The 20,607-nt window shown below is 49.6% G+C and overlaps 1 protein-coding gene across 1 annotated transcript in view; it reads left to right on the top strand.

Moving 5' to 3' along the window:
* EXOC4 (exocyst complex component 4) overlaps nucleotides 1–20,607 on the top strand; it is a 268,855-nt gene that overhangs the window by 213,927 nt on the left and 34,321 nt on the right. The window contains exons 10-12 of the mRNA XM_042052282.1: nucleotides 1,801–1,937; nucleotides 8,784–8,939; nucleotides 15,541–15,719. Coding sequence (XP_041908216.1) covers nucleotides 1,801–1,937; nucleotides 8,784–8,939; nucleotides 15,541–15,719 — 472 coding nt within the window. The remainder of the gene's footprint in view (nucleotides 1–1,800; nucleotides 1,938–8,783; nucleotides 8,940–15,540; nucleotides 15,720–20,607) is intronic.

Genomic DNA, 20,607 nt, shown 5'->3' with positions numbered 1-20,607 from the left:
GGCTGCCCCTGGATCCCTGGCAGTGCCCAAGGCCAGGCTGGACATTGGGGCTGGAGCAGCCTGGGACAGTGGGAGGTGTCCCTGCCTATGGAATGGGATGAGCTCTTAAGTTCCCTTCCCACCAAAACCATTCCATGATTTTAGTAGGATTTGGGTAGAGCCTTAAAATGCTGGTTTTGCCCTCACTGGGCTCCTTCCCACATCCCAGGCAGGGATAGAAATGAACCTTGGCAATTTTGGAATCCTGGAGCTGACGAGCCGCGCTCCCACCTCAGAGCCCATCCCTGCGGAATCGGCATCCAGGGCTGCCACGGCCCCTCCAGGCTCTTCCCTGCTCCATTTCCTGGGGATGTCTCTGGGATACAAATCCTTCAGGGATTGATCTCCAAGCTCAGGCTGGGATTGAGTATTTATTAAAACGTGGATGTTTGGAGGAGTGGCACCAACAGGAGCATCCGAGCAGCAGCTATGCCAGAATCGGGTTTTGTTTGGCCAAAATAATCCCAACTCGTTGCTAATTACAGTAGGAAAGATGGGTTAATTCCTGGGACTTGCTTAAGAGCAGAGCTTGATAAGATACAAGAGCAACCAACAAAGTGGGATTGTTTTTTTTTTCTCCAAGTATAGTTGGGAGCCAGGTGTGCCAGGAAAAGCACAGGTGGTGCCTGAGCCTTCAGGGAACCCCCCATTCCAAAGACTCAGGAGTGCTCCCAATGAGGATGAGGTTGGAAGGTGCTTTTTTAGCAAATCAGGGACAGGGAGCGGTGCAGGATCAATTCCTGTCCCTCAGGGGGTGCTCTGGAGGAGCAGGATTAGGGATCCGGGCGATGCTGCCACGCTTTAATTGGGAAATCAGTGGAGAGGTGGAAGTTGGGCTCGTGGGGATGTGGCAGAGGTGGTGATTTGGGGTCGATGAGATTTTGTGCTGAGTCACCAACTTCTCCTCACGTCCTGATTAACAGACAAAGCAGGGCTCTTTCCAAATCCCTGCGATCCTCCCATAGAATTTGAGTTCCAAATTTCCCAACCAGGATTCCCAAATGCTTCAGTCTCTTCCTTTGCCTTTGCTGCAGTTCAGGAATGACCCTTCACTCTACTGAGACCATGAATAATTCAATTTCTATCAACTTGGGACTTCCAAGGCCTCCCCTCTGTCTTGTTTGCAGCAACAAAATCAAACACAGTGGGCAAAACAAATACAAACCATGCCAAGTCACCATGGGAGGGGGCTCAGAAATCCCAGAATTCATGGAGCTGTTGAAATCTTGGACATTACTGGATTTATGGTACCTCCTGCAGGCTGGAGGAAACCAAACCTGCTCATCGGGGGTTTTAGTGGCGCTCAGGGCTCTGGGCTGGGTGACAAGGTGGGGATGGGTCACAGGTTGGACTGGATGGTCTTGGAGGTCTTTTCCAACCTCAGTAATTCCAGGATCTATGGGATGTGGAGCAGCAGTCTGAGCTGTGTGTTCCTCGTTCCCCTAAAAATCACAATTCTCATTTTGAGGTTTCACCTAATGCAGGAAAGACCTGGTGAACTTCAGGAAGCGGGTCAGAAACCCAAACTTCCCGAGCTGATATTCAAACCCTCAAACCACTTCCCTCCTTCTCTTTCCCAGTTTTTTCCTTCCCCTCATTAATTCAGCCTCGCAGGAGCCTCTGGCAGAGCCGCTCCAGCGCCTGCTCGGTGTTGGGGAGCTGCACATTTGCATCTGGGACGACAATTAGCAAAGCAGGAGAGGGCTGAGCTAAAGATTCACCGAGCTGCTGCTCATGCCTGGGTTCTTGTCCCCTCCGCAGAGCACGGTGATCGTGGAGAAGACAGTCCAGGACCTGATGAACCTCATGCACGACCTGAGCGCCTACTCGGACCAGTTCCTCAACATGGTGTGCGTGAAGCTCCAGGAGTACAAGGACACCTGCACCCTGGCCTACAGGTACGGCCTGGGACAGCACTTCAGGGGGAGTCACTGCTTTTGGCGTTGGCTGTTCTGCCGTGGTTCTCAGGAGTTCCTTCTGGAATCGTCTCTGCTGGGATGGTCAAGGGTGTTTTCTTCTTGGGAAAAAAAACCACTGGAATTACGGTCAGCGGAATTGTGGTCAGGAGGAGTTGTGGCTTCCCAGCGGATTTATCCACATCGCTCCATGGTTTAGGGTCTTGAGATGTGGATGAGAGTGGTGGTAGAGCTTAGAAATTGCTCCAGCTCTTCCCTTAGTCCAGCAGGATGACACCTTCCAGTGTGTAAAGGGGCTCCAGGAGAGCTGCAGAGGGACTGGGAACAAGGGCTGGAGGGACAGGAGCCAGGGAATGGCTTCCCAGTGCCAGAGGGCAGGGCTGGATGGGAGATTGGGAATTGGGAATTGCTGGCTGGGAGGGTGGGCAGGGGCTGGGCTGGAATTCCCAGAGCAGCTGGGGCTGCCCCTGGATCCCTGGAAGTGTCCAAGGCCAGGCTGGACACTGGGGCTGGAGCAGCCTGGGACAGTGGGAGGTGTCCCTGCCCAGGGTCCCTTCCTACCCAAAGCATTCCAGAATTCCATGGTAAAAGGAGACCTCAAGTTGGACACTGAGAGTCTGAAGTGTCCCCTTCAAAATAAATGGTTGAATGTGCCTTTGGCTCTCTGGTAAAGTCATTCAGATTCTTCATCTGAACATTTGCAAGGAATTCAGCTTTATTTGAATTAATTGTATTGAGATTTGGGTACTCGGCTCTCGTGGCACTTCAGGAATTTCAGGAAATGGCCGTAGGTTGCACCGAGAGAGGTTGAGATTGGATATTAGGAAAAATTTCTTCCCTGAAACGTTGGTCAGGCATTGGAAGAGGGGCTCCATCCCTTCCAGTTGGAGTCTCTGTCCCTGCAGGGATTTCAAATCCCTGTGGATGTGGCTCAGTGGTGGCCCTGGCAGTGCTGGGAATGGTTGGACTCGATCCTAGAGGTCTTTTCCACCCGAATTGATCCTGGGATTTTAGGAATTAGTAACTGTGTGAATCCACACTGGTTTTGGTGCAACTTTCCCAAAACAATTCTGTAAACTGACAGGGAGTCCCCAAATGCTCTGTCCCTGTTCCCTTGACATTTTGGGATGATCCATCCCTAACTTTCCCCAGCCAAAGCATGGGATCTCAAGGCAGCACAATCCCACTGGCCACAGAGGTGTTTGGTTAAACCCTTCAGGTGCTTGATTTATCAGAGATTTCCTGATAAATCAGGAAATTTATAAATAAGGAAATTGATAAATAACTTCTCCTGTTGATAAATAACTTTTCCTAAGTACATCCCAGTTATCCATCTGTAAAACAGCCCTCCTGGACAGGAAAATCAGGATCGTGCCCCATCCCATGGGAATAAATAATTCCATGAAAAACCACTACAGAGCTGCAGGAATGTAGGCACGAAGAGCTGCTCTACATCATCCCCTCCATGGCTATTGAGCCTGAAAAAGCCCTTGTGTTTCCCGACCAAAAATTACTTCCCATTGCCTGATTTTTTTCAGGAAAAGCTTCATCCGGCAAACGGGCTCATCATCATCATTATCATTATTATTATTATCATGATTATTATTATTATTGTTGTTGTTGTTATTATTATTATTATTAACAATGGCAGTGAGCAGAGGCTAAACTTTGCCTGAACACCACCCTAAACTGGGAACTGCTCGTGTGCCATTGTCCAAAATATTCCTTTTTCATCCCAAACTTCCCTGCCTGGAGCCAGACAACGGATTTGATTTGTTTGGCTTGAACTCCAAGGTCCTTCCTTCCTTTGCCATTCCTGGCTTTGGCACCTGCTGAGGGCTAATTAGGACAATGCTAATTTGGCCATCTCCTGATTGCAGTGAGAGGAAAAAATAGGAAATGTTCTCGTTTTGCTGCTGGCAAAGGACTGAAATAGAAATCCACATCCATTCCCAGGAATGCGGGGGCAACGGAGCAGCTCCCGGCGTTCCCGGTTCCATCCACGGGGATGTTATGCCCTCTGCAGGGATCTGGGCTCCACACAGCCCTGCCCTTTGCTCCAGGGGTTTCCCTGGGGTGTTGGGATGGATAAATCCTGGTGTTGATGAAGTTGGGGGAGTTGGGATTATTTGTAGCTCCTTAAAATCGGGATGAACTCCTTGGAGCTGGGAGTCGATCCCATCTAGCAGAGCTGGCGGAGCAAGGGCTGCTCTTGGGATGGCAAAGAGTGAGAATTTGGGAAGCCACAGAGGTGGTTTTTTGTAGGATTTGTTCCCTGTGTGTTCCTTCAGGGGGAGTGTGAGCAAATGTGGGTAAAAAGCACCCAAAGGGAGGCTCCTCCAGGCAGGATTTTATCCGGAGCTCTCTGCAGAGCAGCTCGGGAAGGACGTCAGGACTGGGAAATGCACAGCTGAGATTGTTCATGTCTGAGCTCTGTTTGGCTCATGGTTTCCAAGGATTTAAGGGAAAAAAAAATCAAACCTAAGGGGGCTGGGTGGGATTGGACGTTTCTATAAATAGCAGCTCTCGTGTGTCAATCGGTGACGAATTTCGGAAGTTCAGCATAGGTGAGATTGAGATCTCTCCTTCACATCTCATTTCTGTCCAAATTCCACTTCCAGCTTGCCACACAAACTGTTTACAAAAGTCAGCTCCGGTTTCTGACTAATTGATGAGGGGCTGGGGCTGAAAATGCAAACAAAAACGGGAGATGGAGCCCCCAAACCTCCTGCCGTGCTGGCAGCGCTTTTCAGTCGTGTCCAACCCCCGTCTCCAGCAGATTTCCAGGAGAGCAGCCCAACTCCGGAGTTCAAAACCATTTTACGTTCAAAACCTGAGTATAAAACCATTTTTATGGGACTTTTGGAGGTACTGAAAGGCCTTAAAAGGCATCACAGGGGCGGGGAGTTCACAGCTGCTGCCCTTAACACGAGTCCATCTTTCTAATCTCCTGCCAACACCCTTCCCCGACAAAATTTGCTGCCTCAAATGCTAAAATCAATCTCTTTCCATGCCTTTCTACCTAAACTGACCACTATTTACCCATGTCCACATAGAAGTTGCACATCTTTATTTCGTTGCCCGCTTTAAGCTCTGGCTTGTGTGTCCACCCCCTTCTCACCCATCTTCACCCTCACCTCGTCCATTTTTGAACCTCTCTGAAGGCTCTGTGTGAAGGCATCGCTCACCCAAAGGTTTTTTTTTTAGTCTTAAAAAGAGATGGGCATCACCAAAATGGGATTCGGAGGGTTCAAAAGTGATTAAAGCCTCTGGAGGTGCTCAGCTCCCTCTGTGGAGGCAGTTTCTGGTGACCAACCTCCTTTGGCTGAACTCTCTCAGCTAAATTAAGGGGGGAAAAAATGTGGGAAATAACTGGGCCTGGATCTCTCAAAATGGTGAAGAAAAGAAACCCTTCGTGCTTTCCAGCCAGGCAAAATAAATCCAAGCCTCTTTTTTATTGAGAAAGAGCAGATTAATTCAACCAAAATGTAGGGTGTGCAGTCAAACAGGATTTTTGGATTCCCCAGGAAATCATTTTGCTGCTTCTTAGTGGCATCTTCCCCTCCTTGCATGAATTTTTGGAGTTTAAGTTGCTTTTTTGACTCTTTTTGGGGTAGGGGTGTCCCCTCAGCTGCTTTTTAACCCTTGGCAGCACAAGCTCAGCATGGAAACATCACCTTGGCCATGGGAAGAGGAAAAAATCCTCCAAAAATCTAGATTGGTACCTGGGAAGGTGCTGGCACACACCAGGATTTTGGCCACAGCATCAAGGCTGCCTCTCCAACATTCCCCCCTCACCAGCAGGCTGGGAATGGGCAAAATTTTGGGAAAGACATATCCAGGACAGCTGTCCCAAACTGATATTCCATATTTTATGACCTCTGCTCTGCAATAAAAGCTTGATCCATGAGGTTTTTTTCCATCTTTTCTCCTCCCTCTGTCCTCTGAGGAGGGGAGTGATGGAGCAGCTTGGTGGGCACTTGGATCCATGTCAGGCTCCAAGGTCAGCTCCCTATGGCAGCAGCAGGAATAATTATGGAGGAGTTTGGGAGAAGGGGAATGGGGATGAATGGAAGAGTTTTGAGCTGTACTAAAAGGTGTCACCCTGTCCCAGGATAATTCACTCATGGATCCAAACTGGATTGAAGGTACAGAGGGTGAACACTGCCTGAGAAGCTGGGAAAAAAATGTGGGAAAAAGGAGTCTGTAACTGATGGGGAAAGTTGGGTGTGCAATGGAAATCGGGGACGTTTCACCCTCTCCAACATCTTCTCAATGTTGGAGCAAAACCAACCTGTCCATAAAAATCAGGAGGTGTTGGAGCCCTGGGGGAGAGTGGGGGTATAATTCCAGGGGACCCACCCAAGGGTGGGAGTGTCCAGCATGGATTATTTTGGAGCTCACTGATTTCAGTGGATCTGTGGATTCATGGATCTTGCCCAGAGAGGAATCCCCGTCCCTGGCAGTGTCCAAGGCCAGGCTGGACATTGGGGCTTGGAGCAGCCTGGCACAGTGGGAGGTGTCCCTGCCCATGGATGAGCTTTAAGGTCCCTTCCAACCCAAGCCATTCCAGGACTCCATGGATACCACACCACCAAAAGGTGAGGAAAGCAGGAATCGTGGATTAGGCTCTTGGAAAACTCTGACCCTGGAAAAGCAAGGACACCAGGCTGAGTTTGCAGCTTGTTAGAGCATCCCAGCATCCTCCCATGTCTCCTCCCCAGCGCTGACTCCACAAACAGCAGGAATTTTGAGGACAGAGGATAATAAGGATCATAAAACAGAGAGGTGGCTCTGTGTGACTCCATCAGGACACTCCCAAAGAACCCTTGGAATTGTGGACGTCTGAAGGGCCACGATAAGGCTGTAAATAATTGAAGAGAGCAAACAGTGGAAGCGCAGAGAGCTGAGCTGAGAGGGGAAATAACGGGGAGTAATGGGATGAAATTGAGGGAAATAAAACACGAGCTCGGTATCAGGAGTGTTTTTATCCAAGACTTGGATTTGTTCAAGTGTGAAATAGACTCCCAAGGGAAGGAGAGTATTACTTCAGTCATTTAAATGTGCAGAGGACAAAGCCCTGGCTGATGTATTCCCTGGAACAGTTGTCTTGCCTTGGCACAGCAATGCCCAGATATCATCAAATGCCCTTCTTCCATCTCAGATGTCACACATCTGAGCTGCTGGTGGAGCTCTTTTATTCCCCTCTGTTTTCACCAGGGTGAAAAATAAAAGACCTTTTTTTTTTATTTCCCCTGAGTGGAAAAACACCGACTCCCTCCCAGCAGCAGAAGGCCCACACGGGAATGTTGACGCTGGGGTCTTGTGTGGCTGGAAACAAAACTCAGCCTTTTGTCTGTGACAGATTGAACGTGAAACTTGAAGGGAAGGAAAATTTGTCTGTAAGTGCATGTGACGAGTTCGTTTTCACAAATCCTGGGCGGCTCCTGAGCAGAGCTTGTTTTCCTGGTGGATGGGGAAAGGGTGGGAAGAGAAATGAGCTGTTCTCTTTGGGATGGATCGGAGCTGGCTCCTGCCTCGGTGTCTTTCTCGCTGTTTTCCTTTGCAAAGCGCAGATGCTCGGGGTGGTGTTGTTTTTGTTTCTATTTATTCCCAAAATCACCACCTGAGTGCTGCTGACAGCTCATCTCTGTCCCAGCGTTCCGGCCTGGAGCTGGGAGAGTGTGTCTGGAATGGCTCTGCCGGGTCCGTGTCAGTGGATGCTGGGGTGTGGGAATGTCGCTGTTGGCTCAGCCCATTCCAAACTCTGCTCTGGAGCCAGGCTGGGAGAGCTGGGAATGTTCACCTGGAGAAGGGAAGGCTCCAGGGAGAGCTGAGAGCCCCTTGCAGGGCCTAAAGGGGCTCCAGGAGAGCTGCAGAGGGACTGGGGCCAAGGCATGGAGGGACAGGAGCCAGGGAATGGCTTCCCAGTGCCAGAGGACAGGGCTGGGTGGGAGATTGGCAATTGGGAATTGCTGGCTGGGAGGGTGGGCAGGGGCTGGAATGGAATTCCCAGAGCAGCTGGGGCTGCCCCTGGATCCCTGGCAGTGCCCAAGGCCAGGCTGGACATTGGGGCTTGGAGCAGCCTGGGACAGTGGGAGGTGTCCCTGGCCATGGCAGGGATTGGAAATGAGGATCTTTAAGGTTGTGGATTGACTGCTCCAAATCCAGCATCCCATTTGTCTCCTGAAATTCCCAGTCAGGAATTCAGATGAGTTACCCTGCCAAAAATGCAAAACAGGGAAATTCTTCCTGACTGGAACACACTGCGATCCCTGAATCAGTTTCCCACACAGGGTTTAGCTGGAATCTCCATCAGGAGATGCTTTGGATGACTGGAAAGAAGATCCTGGGCCCTTCATTTCCCCTTCATTGCTTCAGCCCCGGTCCCAGGCTGGGCCAGCTGGGGGTGGGGGAAGGTGGTGGCTTCCAGCCAGGGGTTCCTGGGCTGGTCCCACCTTGCAGTGACTCCACCATGGGCAGAGGCTGCTGAGCTCCACTTAGATTCCAGAGGAAGATGATCCATGGAGATGCCAGGACAGGGTGACCTCCTCCAGCTGGGTGCCAAGTTGAATTTCAAAGGCTGGAGAATTTAGGGAAATGGCCCTTTTTCCCTTAAAAGATCTCTCAAAGTCCATCAGGGGTTGTGTGTTTAAGAGAATTTTATACCCTGTCCACCCGCGTTGCCATCCCCTCCTCGCGAGCTCTGTGTGGAATTCCTCCTCTGTGTGATAGGGATTTTAATGACTAATGCAGAATTAAATTAAAAGTGGCACTAAAAGCACGATTTGCTCCTCTCTGAGGTGGTTGTTGCTGCTCTCCCCACAGGACCATCGTGCAGTCGGATGAGAAGTTGGTGATCAGCGCATCCTGGGCCAAGGACGACGATATCAGCAGGCTCCTGAAATCCCTGCCCAACTGGAGCAACATGGCCCAGCCCAAGCAGCTGAGGCCCAAGAGAGAGGAGGAGGAGGATTTTATAAGGTAAAATATTGGGGGGAGTTGTGAAAGGGTTTCAAGGAGAGCAGCAGCAAAAAGTGGGAACAAATTTACGGTGTTTTCATAGCTGTTGTGTCCCCAGGTGTGAGGAGAGCTGTGGAACCGTTTGGGAAATGGGAAGGACTTTGGAGATCATCGAGTCCATCCATTCCCAGCACTGCCAAGGCCACCACTGCCCATGTCCCCACGTGCCACATCCACATGGCTCTGAAACCCCTCCAGGGATGGGGACTCCACCCCTGCCCTGGGCGGCCTTTTTGGGGAAGTTTTCCCAATATCCAACCTAAACTTCCCCTGGTGCAATTTCTGCTTGCTGTGTTGTTCAAACAAAGCCATTTGGAGCGTTGTCTTTGTGATCTGAGTCAGAGAAGTGCCTGGGATTGGGGAAGGAAAGAAAGGATTCCTTTGAATCCAGGCAGACCCTTGTCCTGCTGGTTGGTGCTGCTCTGATCGCCCGTGTGATGAAGGCAGCAGCATTTTCTGACCTAGTGGAGGGGCCAACTGGTTGTAGTGGGCAGGAATTCCCAAAAACGATGCTGTGAAAGGAATGCCATGACCTGGTGGAGCTTCCCCTCCATCCCAGCTCCAGGAATTAATTCAGGAGAGCCAAATGAGAAATAGTGGTACTTCCAGAGGGAATTCTTTTGGAGACAACTCTCTGTGCCCAAACCAAGTTGTTCCTACCTTTCCAGGTGTCTCGGTTTTGAAAGACAGGTGTCTGCTAAGGAAGGCAGAGGCCCCCCTTGAAGTGGCAGATATAACCCCTTTTCCCTCCAAGTTATTATATTTTGAAATCAAGAGCCTTTAGGCGAAGATGTGGGAAATAGGAATAACAGTTCTTTACTATATATATATGTATATAACCAGTCAAACAAAACAACAACAACTATGGCAGTAACAGCAGTCACAAACCCAGTGCCAGCCTTCTCGGCTGTCGGGCCCTTTCCCCTCGGGTGCAGTTCCGCTCGCAGCCGGCAGGGGCGCTGGCGGCTCCCGGTGAGCAGGGCAGGTGCGATGGTTCCCCCGCGGCTGCAGGGGGCGCTCCGGAGCGAGCTCGGGAAACCCGCGGCTCTGGTGCCCTGGGATCCCGGGAAGGATGGGACAAAGGCTTCACAAACCCCTGGGCAGCTGATCCCGGGCTCTCAGGAACAGCAGGCTGAAACAGCAGGCTAGAACGGCGGCTGGAACGGCAGGGACGGACGCAAATCCCGGGTGGCAGGCGAGATGTATCCAGATGGGAGAACCCCACGGAGGCCCAGGCAGGCAGGGCGAGCAGGGCTACAGCGTAGCGAAAGCTCGAAGCAGCAGTGGGGCAGGGCAGCCACAGCCCGGTCTCCAGCAGGGCAGGGAAAGCGGCTTTTGGGGTCCCGGCGTTGCTTCCAGCAGGAAGAAAGAACGGCCAAAAAAGAAAGAAGCAGCAGCTCCTTTCTCTGCAGCTTCTCTCTCCGGACGCTCAGAGCGAACTGACCCCACACCCAGGTGTAGACAAAGGGGTAGCCAGGCCCGCCCCACTCCCCTTTTTGTCTTTCTTAAGTACAGCTATTTGTCCCCTAGCAACATGCATATGGGAGAAAATTCCTTTAACAGGAAAAAAAACTAAGACTAAACTAAAACCCCAACACCAGGGCAGATTCCTTTTCCCTGCACGCTGGGAATGGCTCAGCTCCTGTGTGATTCCAGAGCCTGCACATTCCCATCCCTATTCATCACTCCCTTGATTGGCACTTGGCTGTAAAACTGGAGGAGTAGGAGAAGCTGTTGAAAATAACAAGTCTAATTTGCCCAGATTGTCATTTTCCTCCTTCCCTGCCTGGAAGCCCCGTGACAGGGAGGATGCAGCTTGGAAAGGATGGGATTTGTGTGGTCACAGAAGGGTTTGCAGCTTGGGCAGGGATTTAAAAACATCCCCAGTGGAACAGGGAGGCTGCAGAGGTCTCTCTGTGCAGTCCCTGAGTTGAATTTCATGGAGTCAGTCCTCACCTGCATCTTCGTTTTCACATTTATGCTTCATTTCCTTGCCTGGGAAGCCCTTCCTGGTTCTTCCTGTGATTCCTGAGCCATCAGCATGGGATACCAGAGCTCCAACAGACACTGCTGGCTGAGTGGAAATTCCTGGTGAAGCAAAAGTGGATGGCCGAGCTCAGCCCAATGCTGGCAGAGCCAACATTTTGATCCTAATATGCATTTTATTCCATTTATTCCATTTTCCTGGCCATTAATTGAAGCATTTTGTGACACTGGATCAGAGGAGCTGAAATGGAAAGCCTATTCCACACTGAATTCCCTGGGAAAAGCTCCTGTGCCGGGACTTTTTTCAGCCCAGGCTTTAGGACAAAGATCTTTTCTCAGTATCTGTTTGCACAGAGCAGCATCTGTTAAGCCCCAGTTCCCCCCAGTGCTGTGTGAGTGCTCCTGTAGCATTCATTTAAATCATAATAATTGGTCTGGGCCAGATTTAGCCATTGATGGCTCAGAAACTTCCTCCAGGACGGGTGATGGTTGAATAGATCCCTCCTGAAAGCTTCAAAATAAAATTAATTGCTTGTCCGATTTTTTGTCATCCTCTTCCCATTTAAGCAGCCTTTTCCCAGCCTTTTCTCCTAACACAAAGGAACATGATTTCCTCACTGCTGCTGCTTCTTCCTCTTGGCACTGCTGATGGATTGGGAATAATTCTGCCTGGACACTGCAGTGGAGCCAAAGGGAAGTGGGTCCTGTGGATTCCAGGGGTATGGCTGGGATGGGAGACCTTGGGAGAGCTCATTTCATCATCACTTTAACCTTTAGGATATTTAAAACTTCAGTATTTGATGTTCATGGGCCCTAATCCTTGGCCAGCAGGGCAGGACTATCCATCCCTTGCTGGAAAAAAAGGTTCAACTTTGATGAAATTTGGGAAGACGATCTTTTTGGACATGGAGTTACTCAGCAGCATCCCTTTATGAATATTGGTAAATTAAATAAATCCTAAAAGTTCACCACCAGTTTTTGTCCCGTGGCCTCAAAAGACATCAATGCACAGCTTTCCCTCCTTCCCGTCTTTCCTGGAACTCACTTGTTTAATTAAAAAGAATCCAAACAAAAAAACCCTTGCAAGAAAGAATCCTCTGCCTACCTGCGGACAGAGATTGATTTTGTTGTCTTAACCCCTCACTATCTCTTGAGTGAGGACATGTCCAAAGGCAGGGAAGGCTCCAGCAGAACTTCCCATGAATATTCCAGTGGGGCTGGGCAGCCAGAGGGACCTGCTGGAGCATTTTAGAGGAGCTCAGCTTGGCGAGGAGAGGAAGGGAAGCAAAGCCCAGCCTCTGCTCCTGGAAGTGGTTTTTGAAGCTCTGGAGGCTGTTTGGCCCTGAGGGCAGTGTGAAACAGGCTGCCCTTATCTCTGTGGAAAGGTGATCCCTCAGCTCCTCACCCTGGCAGATCTGCTGGTGATTAACCCCAAAGGTGTTCCCAGCTCTGCCTTGGAGAGGGAAAAGCAGTGGGAAAAGAGCTTGGATCTGGTGATGCAGAAATTCCTGGGATTTGGAGCAGCTCTGCAGTGAGTGGGGAAAAGGTGCTGTGTCCTGCAGGGAAACCAAGGCTTTGGGAAGCTCAGGAGGTGTCTGGGAATTCACATTCCAGGTTGGGATGAAGGTCACCCCTCCGTGCAAATAATTCTGGTTGTAGAGCTGAGATCCAAACCTGAGCTGTGGGGCTTTTCCTCTCACCTTTGGCTCCCAAGAAGCTCCTGAACGCTGAACTTGGGATCGGGTTCTCGGGCTGAATTTAATGGAGCAATTAAAAAACCCCTTCCCAGCATTTCCAGGTGCCACAGGACTTTTCCTTTCAGTGCTTTTGGGTTTTTAATGACTGCAGGGAGTTCCAGCTGCCTCCTGCTTCTCCTGCTCACTTCAGGATGCTCATCCTCACTTGCTCTGCACCAAAGGGATTGGATATATCCAAGTAACAGAAGGATCCTGCATCAAATCATCCCAAATGGTCAGAATTACCCAACCCCTGCTGTTCATTGGGATCTCTTCCCTTGGTTTAGGATGAGCAATGGAGCTGGGAAGGGGCTGGAGCCCCAGGAGCGGCTGAGGGAGCTGGAAAGGGGCTCAGGCTGGAGCAAAGGAGGCTCTGGGGGGACCTTGTGGCTCTGCACAAGTCCCTGACAGGAGGGGGCAGCCGGGGGGGTCGGGCTCTGCTGGCAGGGAACAGGGACAGGAGGAGAGGGATGATTCTGCACTGCAGGGAGTTGGAAAGGCTCCATGAGCTCTTCTCCAGAGGGTGCTTGGAGGTGATAAACTCAGGAGGTTGGGACAAAGCTCCTGGGACAGGTCACAGCTTGAGTTTCTTCAGCTGTTTCCAAAGGGATCAGGGTGCTGCATATTCCCATTCTGTTAAAAAAGTCTGGGCAAGCCCAGGAAGTGGAATTGGGAAAGAATCCCAGAATCCCAGAATGGTTTGGGTGGGAAGGGACCTTGAAGCCCATCCAGTGCCACCCCTGCCATGGCAGGGACACCTCCCACTATCCCAGGTTGTTCCAAGCCCCAATGTCCAGCCTGGCCTTGGGCACTGCCAGGGATCCAGGGGCAGCCACAGCTCCTCTACCAGGACAACCCATCCTTCTCTGCCTTGGGGTGGGGGTGATGTTCCCTTGTTCCCCCTCTCTGGGCAGCCAAGGTTTTCCTCAAAAGCTGCATCTCAGGTTGTTCCAGCTGCTCTCTGATGGGTGTTTTTGTAGTGTTGGGCTTGAGGTTTTTCATTCTTTTTATTCACTTTTGCTGTCTCCGTGTTTTTCCCGCCACAGGTCCTTTCCTGAAGCCTTCTTGGGAGGCTTCTCCCTTCCTTTCCCTCTGAGCTCTCCCATTCTCACCTTTTCTGGCTCTTCCCTTGTTTCTTTCTCTCTGTAGGATAAAAGATCTCCCTCTCCGATCCCTCAGGCTCTATTTATTATATCCACAATACTTTTAAGGGGTGAAAGGATGGGTTTGTAAGATTGGCAGTGAACTGGAGCCCTTTATTCCCTCTGGGAACACTTTTTTCCCCATCCTGGGACTATAAATCTGAGTTTGCCATATGTGTGAGTCATTTCCCTTTGATGAGAGTCTGCTCCTTTATATGAAAGGAGTTTTTAGACCTTTTCCTACAGGAAAATGTGCCTCATCCCAAGCACAATTGATACCCATCCTGTTACTCTCAGGAGTTTCACCTCAGAGGTGTAAAACCGAGTGAGTTCCTGGATCTTCCCTCCACATCCCAGAAGTTTCCTTCTGCTTTTGCTTGTCTTGTGAAGGCAAAGGAGTTTTGGAGGATTTGGGCTCGATTTGGGGGTTATTTTTGAGGTTCACATAAATTCTGAACCTGGATCCAGGAAGAACCTTCCGTTTCATTAATCCTACAAATGGCATTGTTAATCTCAAAAAGATCTTTTTAAGGGAGGCTATTTTTAATTTTTTGCCTTTAATGACTCCAGTTGAGCAATTTAAAACCATTCGTGGTTGGGGGATGTTTCTGTGGGTTTTTTGGTTGTTTTTTTTTTTTTTTTCTTAAGTACCAGAGAATTCCCACAGATCTGGGGATAAAATCTGGAAATAAAAAGACTGGGAAGTGCCACTGCTGGGGTGATTTTGCTGCACTCCTTGGAGCTCTTCTGCTTAGTGGTGATTCCTCATGGTGACCTCAGAAAAGAGCTGATGGTGGAGATTTGCAGAGTTGGATGGAAGTGGAATTCCAATTCCCAACAAAAAGAGCAGCTAATGATGGGAAAAATGTGCTGAGGATATCAGGGGAAATGTGCCTCACTTGGAGCCTGGCAGTGAAATGCACCTGGATTCAGCTGGGGGCTCTTGGAATTGGGTGTAGGAGCTGTGTCCTGGCTTTTTCCATTCCAATGATGCCCCAAAAGTCTTGTGGAGTCTCCTCTTCTACCTGCAAAAATCTGAATATTTGCCATGGGAATACTCCTGGGACACAACCAAACAATTCCTTCGTGGAGATGAGGATTGGGAAAGCTAAATCTAGATGGAAAACGTGGAATGTGGCAGAAGATCACACCTGGAAAGATTTTTTTCCAGCGTTTTTGGGTTAAACATGTTTCTCTTGGTCATTATTTTTCACCAGGTGGGGTCTCCTTGGAAGTCAAATAATTCATGGATTGATATTCCAAATCATTTATCTGTCATGATCAGCCATTGGGGTTTCACTAGGGATTTGTTTTAATGGATGTGGGGAGAAAAAGGGGATTCAGGGGAAGAGCTGATTTCCAGGGAAAGATGGAAAAGTGTTATGTACGGAAATCCCAGGGAGACACGGGAAGCACCTACAAAGTGTGAATTCCCTGTGGGGTGAGGAGGGGTGGGAGTTGCTTGGGATGGAGTTTGGAACTATGAGGAGTGAGGTGGAATTCCAGGACTGTAAATACAGGGAGAAGGATGGGAAAGACCTCCCTGGGACAGAGGGGATTTTCTCTGGAACTCCCTCAGACAACATCCCCGGGACGGTCCCACAAGGGCCGGTTTGGCCTTCCCTGAGGTGTAACCGAGGCCTCCTCCTGCTGTCCCTGGTTCCACACTCCTGAGGGGGGCTTTGCTTTCCATTTCAGGGCTGCTTTTGGCAAAGAGTCCGAAGTTCTGATTGGGAATTTGGGAGACAAACTGATCCCTCAGCAGGAGATCCTGCGGGACGTCAGCGACCTCAAGGCCTTGGCCAACCTGCACGAGAGCCTGGAGTGGCTGGCAGGACGCACCAAGGCAGCTTTCTCCAGCCTCTCAGCGTCCCAGAGTAAGTAATTCCCGTGGGAAACCTCTGCCTGGGGATTGGAACAGTGTAAATACAGGATTTTAGCAGGAATGAGCACCTTTTGTTCCTGCTTTTCTGTGTCAGAGGGAAGCAGAAAGCGAAGCAGCTTCGTCTCTGTTCCTCCTGGGGGCTGTGAGGGCACCAGGGGAGGGCTCCAGGAGCATCACTTCCAACTTGGAAAAGTCTTTCAGCTTTTGAAGGCAAAGGAGTTTTGGAGGATTTGGCCTCGGTTTGGGGGTTATTTTTGAGGATTTTGAGGGGATCCCAGGACTCAGGGGGATGTGGTGAGGGTACAGGGAATTTCTGCAGTTTGGTTTGTGAATCTGGAGCAGAATCCTGGGGGAAGGTGCCCAGGACTCGGGGCAGCTGAGCTCTCCTGGGAGTTGGGAATTGAAAATCAGCTCAGACTTTTTTTTCTGGGAATTCATGAGGGAACTTTGCTGGTGCTGAATAAAATCACAGCGTTTTATCTCCATTAAATCATTGTCCCTTTTAGCAGAGCTTCTCTGGGTGACTGAAATCTCTTCCTGTGGCTTCTAACTCTGCTCTAGAGCAGAACTTTAAACTCCTCACTCAGCTTTCCATGATCAGTTCCTTTGGACCCAGAAGGGTAATTAAGGTTATACAATCAATTAACAATTAAAACCCAAATTACTCCAGGTAGCTTTAATATCCTATAACCCAGACTTCGATTTCTCAATACCTGGGTGACAACACTTGCTCTGTTCTCGCTTTAGAGGAGTAAGAACAAACAACAAAATTAAACAAAACGCAGTGGGAAATGCTATTAAAGTTCAGTAGCCAAATATTTATTTAGTTACTGGGAGAGTTCTTGGGGCTGAGGATTTACGTTCTAACAGTCAGAGCTGTTAAAATAAAACATCATTTGTAATTCCAGGTCTGGTTGAAACTCAGGTTTTTAAATAAATCAATATTTTCCAGATATTAAAGGGCACGAGCGTGACTTTCAGGCTTTGGAGAGGACGTTCCACGCAGTGGTGAATAAACATATAAAAGCACAGAGAGTAATATTTCACTTGGCAGTGTCCTCCTGACAATAAAAATTCATCTTCCTTTGTAATAACTTCATCCTAAAATGTCTGTACACAAATGCCAGGAGGATCTGGAACAAGGGAAAGAAGGGGCAGTGGTAGGAAATTACAGAGGCTGTCCTGACCTCATGCTTATAAATGAAATTTTGATCTTTAATTCTTTCTCTTTTTCTGCCCCAACAACTTGAGATTCAGTCCTGGTCCCAGTCAGGGCATCATCCAAGGACCAGAATTTTTGGTGCAATGCCAGAAATTCCATAATCCCAATAATTCCATGACGTGGAGATGGTGGCCCTGGATCCTGTCCTTGTGGGAAGTCAGCAGCTTTTCCAGCAAAGCTTCCTTGGATGCAAACAGGGAATTTATGAGCACAGCTCTGAATATCCAGAAAGTGGAGCTGCGCAAGTCTGATTTTGGGAAACCCTAAAAAGAGGCGTGACCTGCTGGTGGCTTTGGGGTGAGGCTGTCAAAGGCCCCTTCCCAGAGATAAAAATGCAATAACCTCTGGCTGTGGATGGGCTGCAATTATCCCTCATTTAAACCCAGCCTAGCTAACACAGGGTTTTATCGGGCTGGGCAGTCTCTGCATTGTTCATTATTTGGTGTTTGCTCAGCTGACAGCTCTTCCATGGCTCTTCCCTTATCTGCTCCCCTTCAGAATTGGATTTTTTATTTCCCCAGCCAGTCAGATATGACAAAATCATTTCCTTCTGCTCTTGTCTTTTGAGGGAATATAAACTCTTTTTAACAATAATCATTTAAGGATTAAAGCTGGTGGGAGAAGATGAATTTGCTGAGGAAGTCGAGTCAATTTTAAAGAGATTTTGTAGGAAAATGGAAGTGGGGTTTCCCTTCTTCATCTTCTGTGCTTTGTCAGCTGCAGACAGAACACACCCTCACCCTTTCCCCTTGTGAAGCTCCAGCCTTCTGAGGTTTCCTGAATATTAGAGAAGGAATTACTGTGCACCATGGAGGAGTTGGGACAATCTTCTTAAGATTTTTGACATTTTTAAGACCATTGCTTGCTGTGTGTAGGGAGGAGCATGAAAGATGAGCTGTTGGCTTCTGCAGCTGGAGGTGCCCTTTAAATTCAGCTGCTCTTGGCATCTCGTGACTTCAGATTGTTGTGATCATCAGGGAATGACTGACAGGCTTAAACTCCGTGTTGGGAATTGCTTTGTCATGGAATCATGGAATGGTTTGGGTGGGAAGGGACCTTAAAGATCATCCAGTGTCACCCCCTGCCTGGGCAGGGACACCTCCCACTGTGCCAGGCTGCTCCAAGCCCCAATGTCCAGCCTGGCCTTGGGCACTGCCAGGGATCCAGGGGCAGCCCCAGCTGCTCTGGGAATTCCATTCCAGCCCCTCCCCACCCTCCCAGCCAGCAATTCCCAATTCCCAATCTCCCATCCAGCCCTGCCCTCTGGCACTGGGAAGCCATTCCCTGGCTCCTGTCCCTCCATGCCTTGGCCCCAGTCCCTCTGCAGCTCTCCTGGAGCCCCTTTAGGCCCTGCAAGGGGCTCTCAGCTCTCCCTGGATCCTTCCCTTCTCCAGGGGAACATTCCCAGCTCTCCCAGCCTGGCTCCAGAGCAGAGGGGCTCCAGCCCTGGAGCAGCTCCGGGGCCTCTCTGGGCTCTCTCCAGCAGCTCCAGGTCCTGCTGCTGTGTCCCCAGGGCTGGGGCAGCTCTGCAGGTGGGCTCTCACCTGAGGGGCACAGGGACAGGATCCCCCCTCCCCTGCTGGGATCAGCCCAGGACTGGGGGGGTTCTGGGCTGGGGCAGGTCCAGCTCTCAACCCCCAAGACCCCAAATCCTTCTCCCAGGGCTGCTCCTGAGCGACTCCAGCCCATATAAATCAGGATTGTCTTTCTCTTCTAGATGATTTATTGAAATTAAACTTTTTGCATTTGTACCGTGTGTTCATGTAGCTGCTCTTCCCTCAGCTCCTTTGTGTGGAGAAATCTTTATTTGCTCAGTGTGTCACGTTCACCTTCTCTGTGTGGGCCTTGTCTGTGTCATCCTTAATGTAGTAACAGCATTTTAATGCATTTTTCCAGTTGTAACTGGAAAATCAGGCACCAGCCTGAGGAAGGACCTCCTGACCACTGCCTTCTCCACAAAGAGGAAAATCTCTTCAGGAACAGACCCTGAGACCATTCCCCCTCTTCTTTATCCAGGCTGTGGCCACAGCAGGTATTTTCTCCTGTTCACCCCAAATCCAAGGGGGTGTGGAAGTTGTTTTCACCTTTTCCTCTGCAGATGGGCAGCTGCTGGTTCAAACTGGTGGTGGACAAAGTCACCTAGATCCTGTTGGTTCAGAGGAGAAGCAGAGGAAAGGAAGGAAAATCTCTTCTTGGCTATTGTATCTGCTTGGCCATGGCTCATGTCCACAGATCATTTTGTCCATCCCACATCTCTTCCCCCACAGAGTCCCAGTCTGGGTGAGCTGCGACTTCATTCAAAAGCAGGGGAGGCAAAAATGAGGTTTGCTACAGCTTTTTCCTAAAATCCTGCATTTCTCTGCCACTGCCTGGCTTTATTAACGATAACACCGAGCATTTGCATCTCATTTTCCAGCCACACATCTCAAAATCTGCTTTACAAAGGTTCCTGAGTGCCATTACAGCAGCAAGCCCATCCTGGGCCACTTTGCTCCCAGAGGATCATCAGCCTCCCCTTTGCTTCCCTGAGCCTGGAATGGGCTTTGATGGCTGATCGGGAGCATCCTGCCCCACTCCAGGAATGATGCTTTTAAAATTGCTGCTGGAGCCCCTTTCTGCCACGGGAAGCTGTCATTTCCAGTCACTTTAAGGCCCCTCCAGAGTGGTGCAAAGGGGTTTCAGCACAAATGAAAATCAGGCCCGGTGTGGAGGGGAAATTGCTGCCTTTCATTCTGCAGCCAGGCCACCCAGCAGTGCTGAGCTCAGGCAGGGCTTTGTGTTTAACCCCCTAATGAACTGAATTCAGCTCCTAAATGGGGCTCTATTTCTCTCAAGCTGCAGCTGATTTTTTTTCCCCTGTCACTGAACTTGTACCACATCTTGCTGTATTGATTGCTCACGGGGAATGGATTTTTTTTTTTTTTTTTTAAGAGCTCTATTAATAGAGAACCTTGTTTAAAAGCCAGATTAAAGACGATCAACACGGGCCTGCCCTGGGGCAGGGGAAGGACTTGGTGAATGCTGTGGCTTTGTTATTGCAACAAAAGTAAATTTCTGTCTGCACCAGAAAAAGCTGCCCATTTCCATCAAATGCAAACCATTAAATTAACAAGATAAATCTTGAGTGCTCTGATGATTTGGTGAATATTTTCTGCTTCAATATGACTTAATCTAAATGACAGCTTTTTATTTAAGCTTCATAAATAGTCTTATTTTCCAGTATTTCTTCTTTTCCACTGCCTGAGCAGTTGGGGCTTTTCTGGAAGAGCATAAATCCTGGCCAGCTGCCCTTCCTAAGTGCTCTGACCCTGCTTCATGTGATCATCTCCAATTTGCTGTGCCCCCATGGATGGACCTGCCCTGGGAACAGGAATTAACCTGGCCTGGGAGCTGCTGGGTCAAACTGGTGGTGGACAAAGTCACTCAGATCTCCTTGGTTCAGAGGAGGAACAGAGGAAAGGAAGGAAAAGCCCTTCTTGGGTATTTTATCTGCTTGGCCATGGCTCATGTCCACAGATCTTCCTCTTGGCCATCCCACAGCTCAGCTTGTTCCTGCTCTGGGATGCTCAAGAGATTCCCAGTGTTCTCCACAGGGTGCTGCAAACCCCTCCACAGAGAGGCCTCTCCCCAGAGAGCTTGGGGTGGTGTTTAATGAAGG

Source organism: Corvus kubaryi, unplaced genomic scaffold (genome assembly GCF_017639235.1).
Source record: "Corvus kubaryi isolate FWS band 111438036 unplaced genomic scaffold, C.kubaryi_AGA036_p1.0 135, whole genome shotgun sequence".
Classification (NCBI taxonomy): Eukaryota; Metazoa; Chordata; class Aves; order Passeriformes; family Corvidae; genus Corvus; species Corvus kubaryi.
The sequence above is the reverse complement of the archived record's forward strand: the minus strand, read 5'-3'. Positions and strand labels throughout refer to the sequence as shown.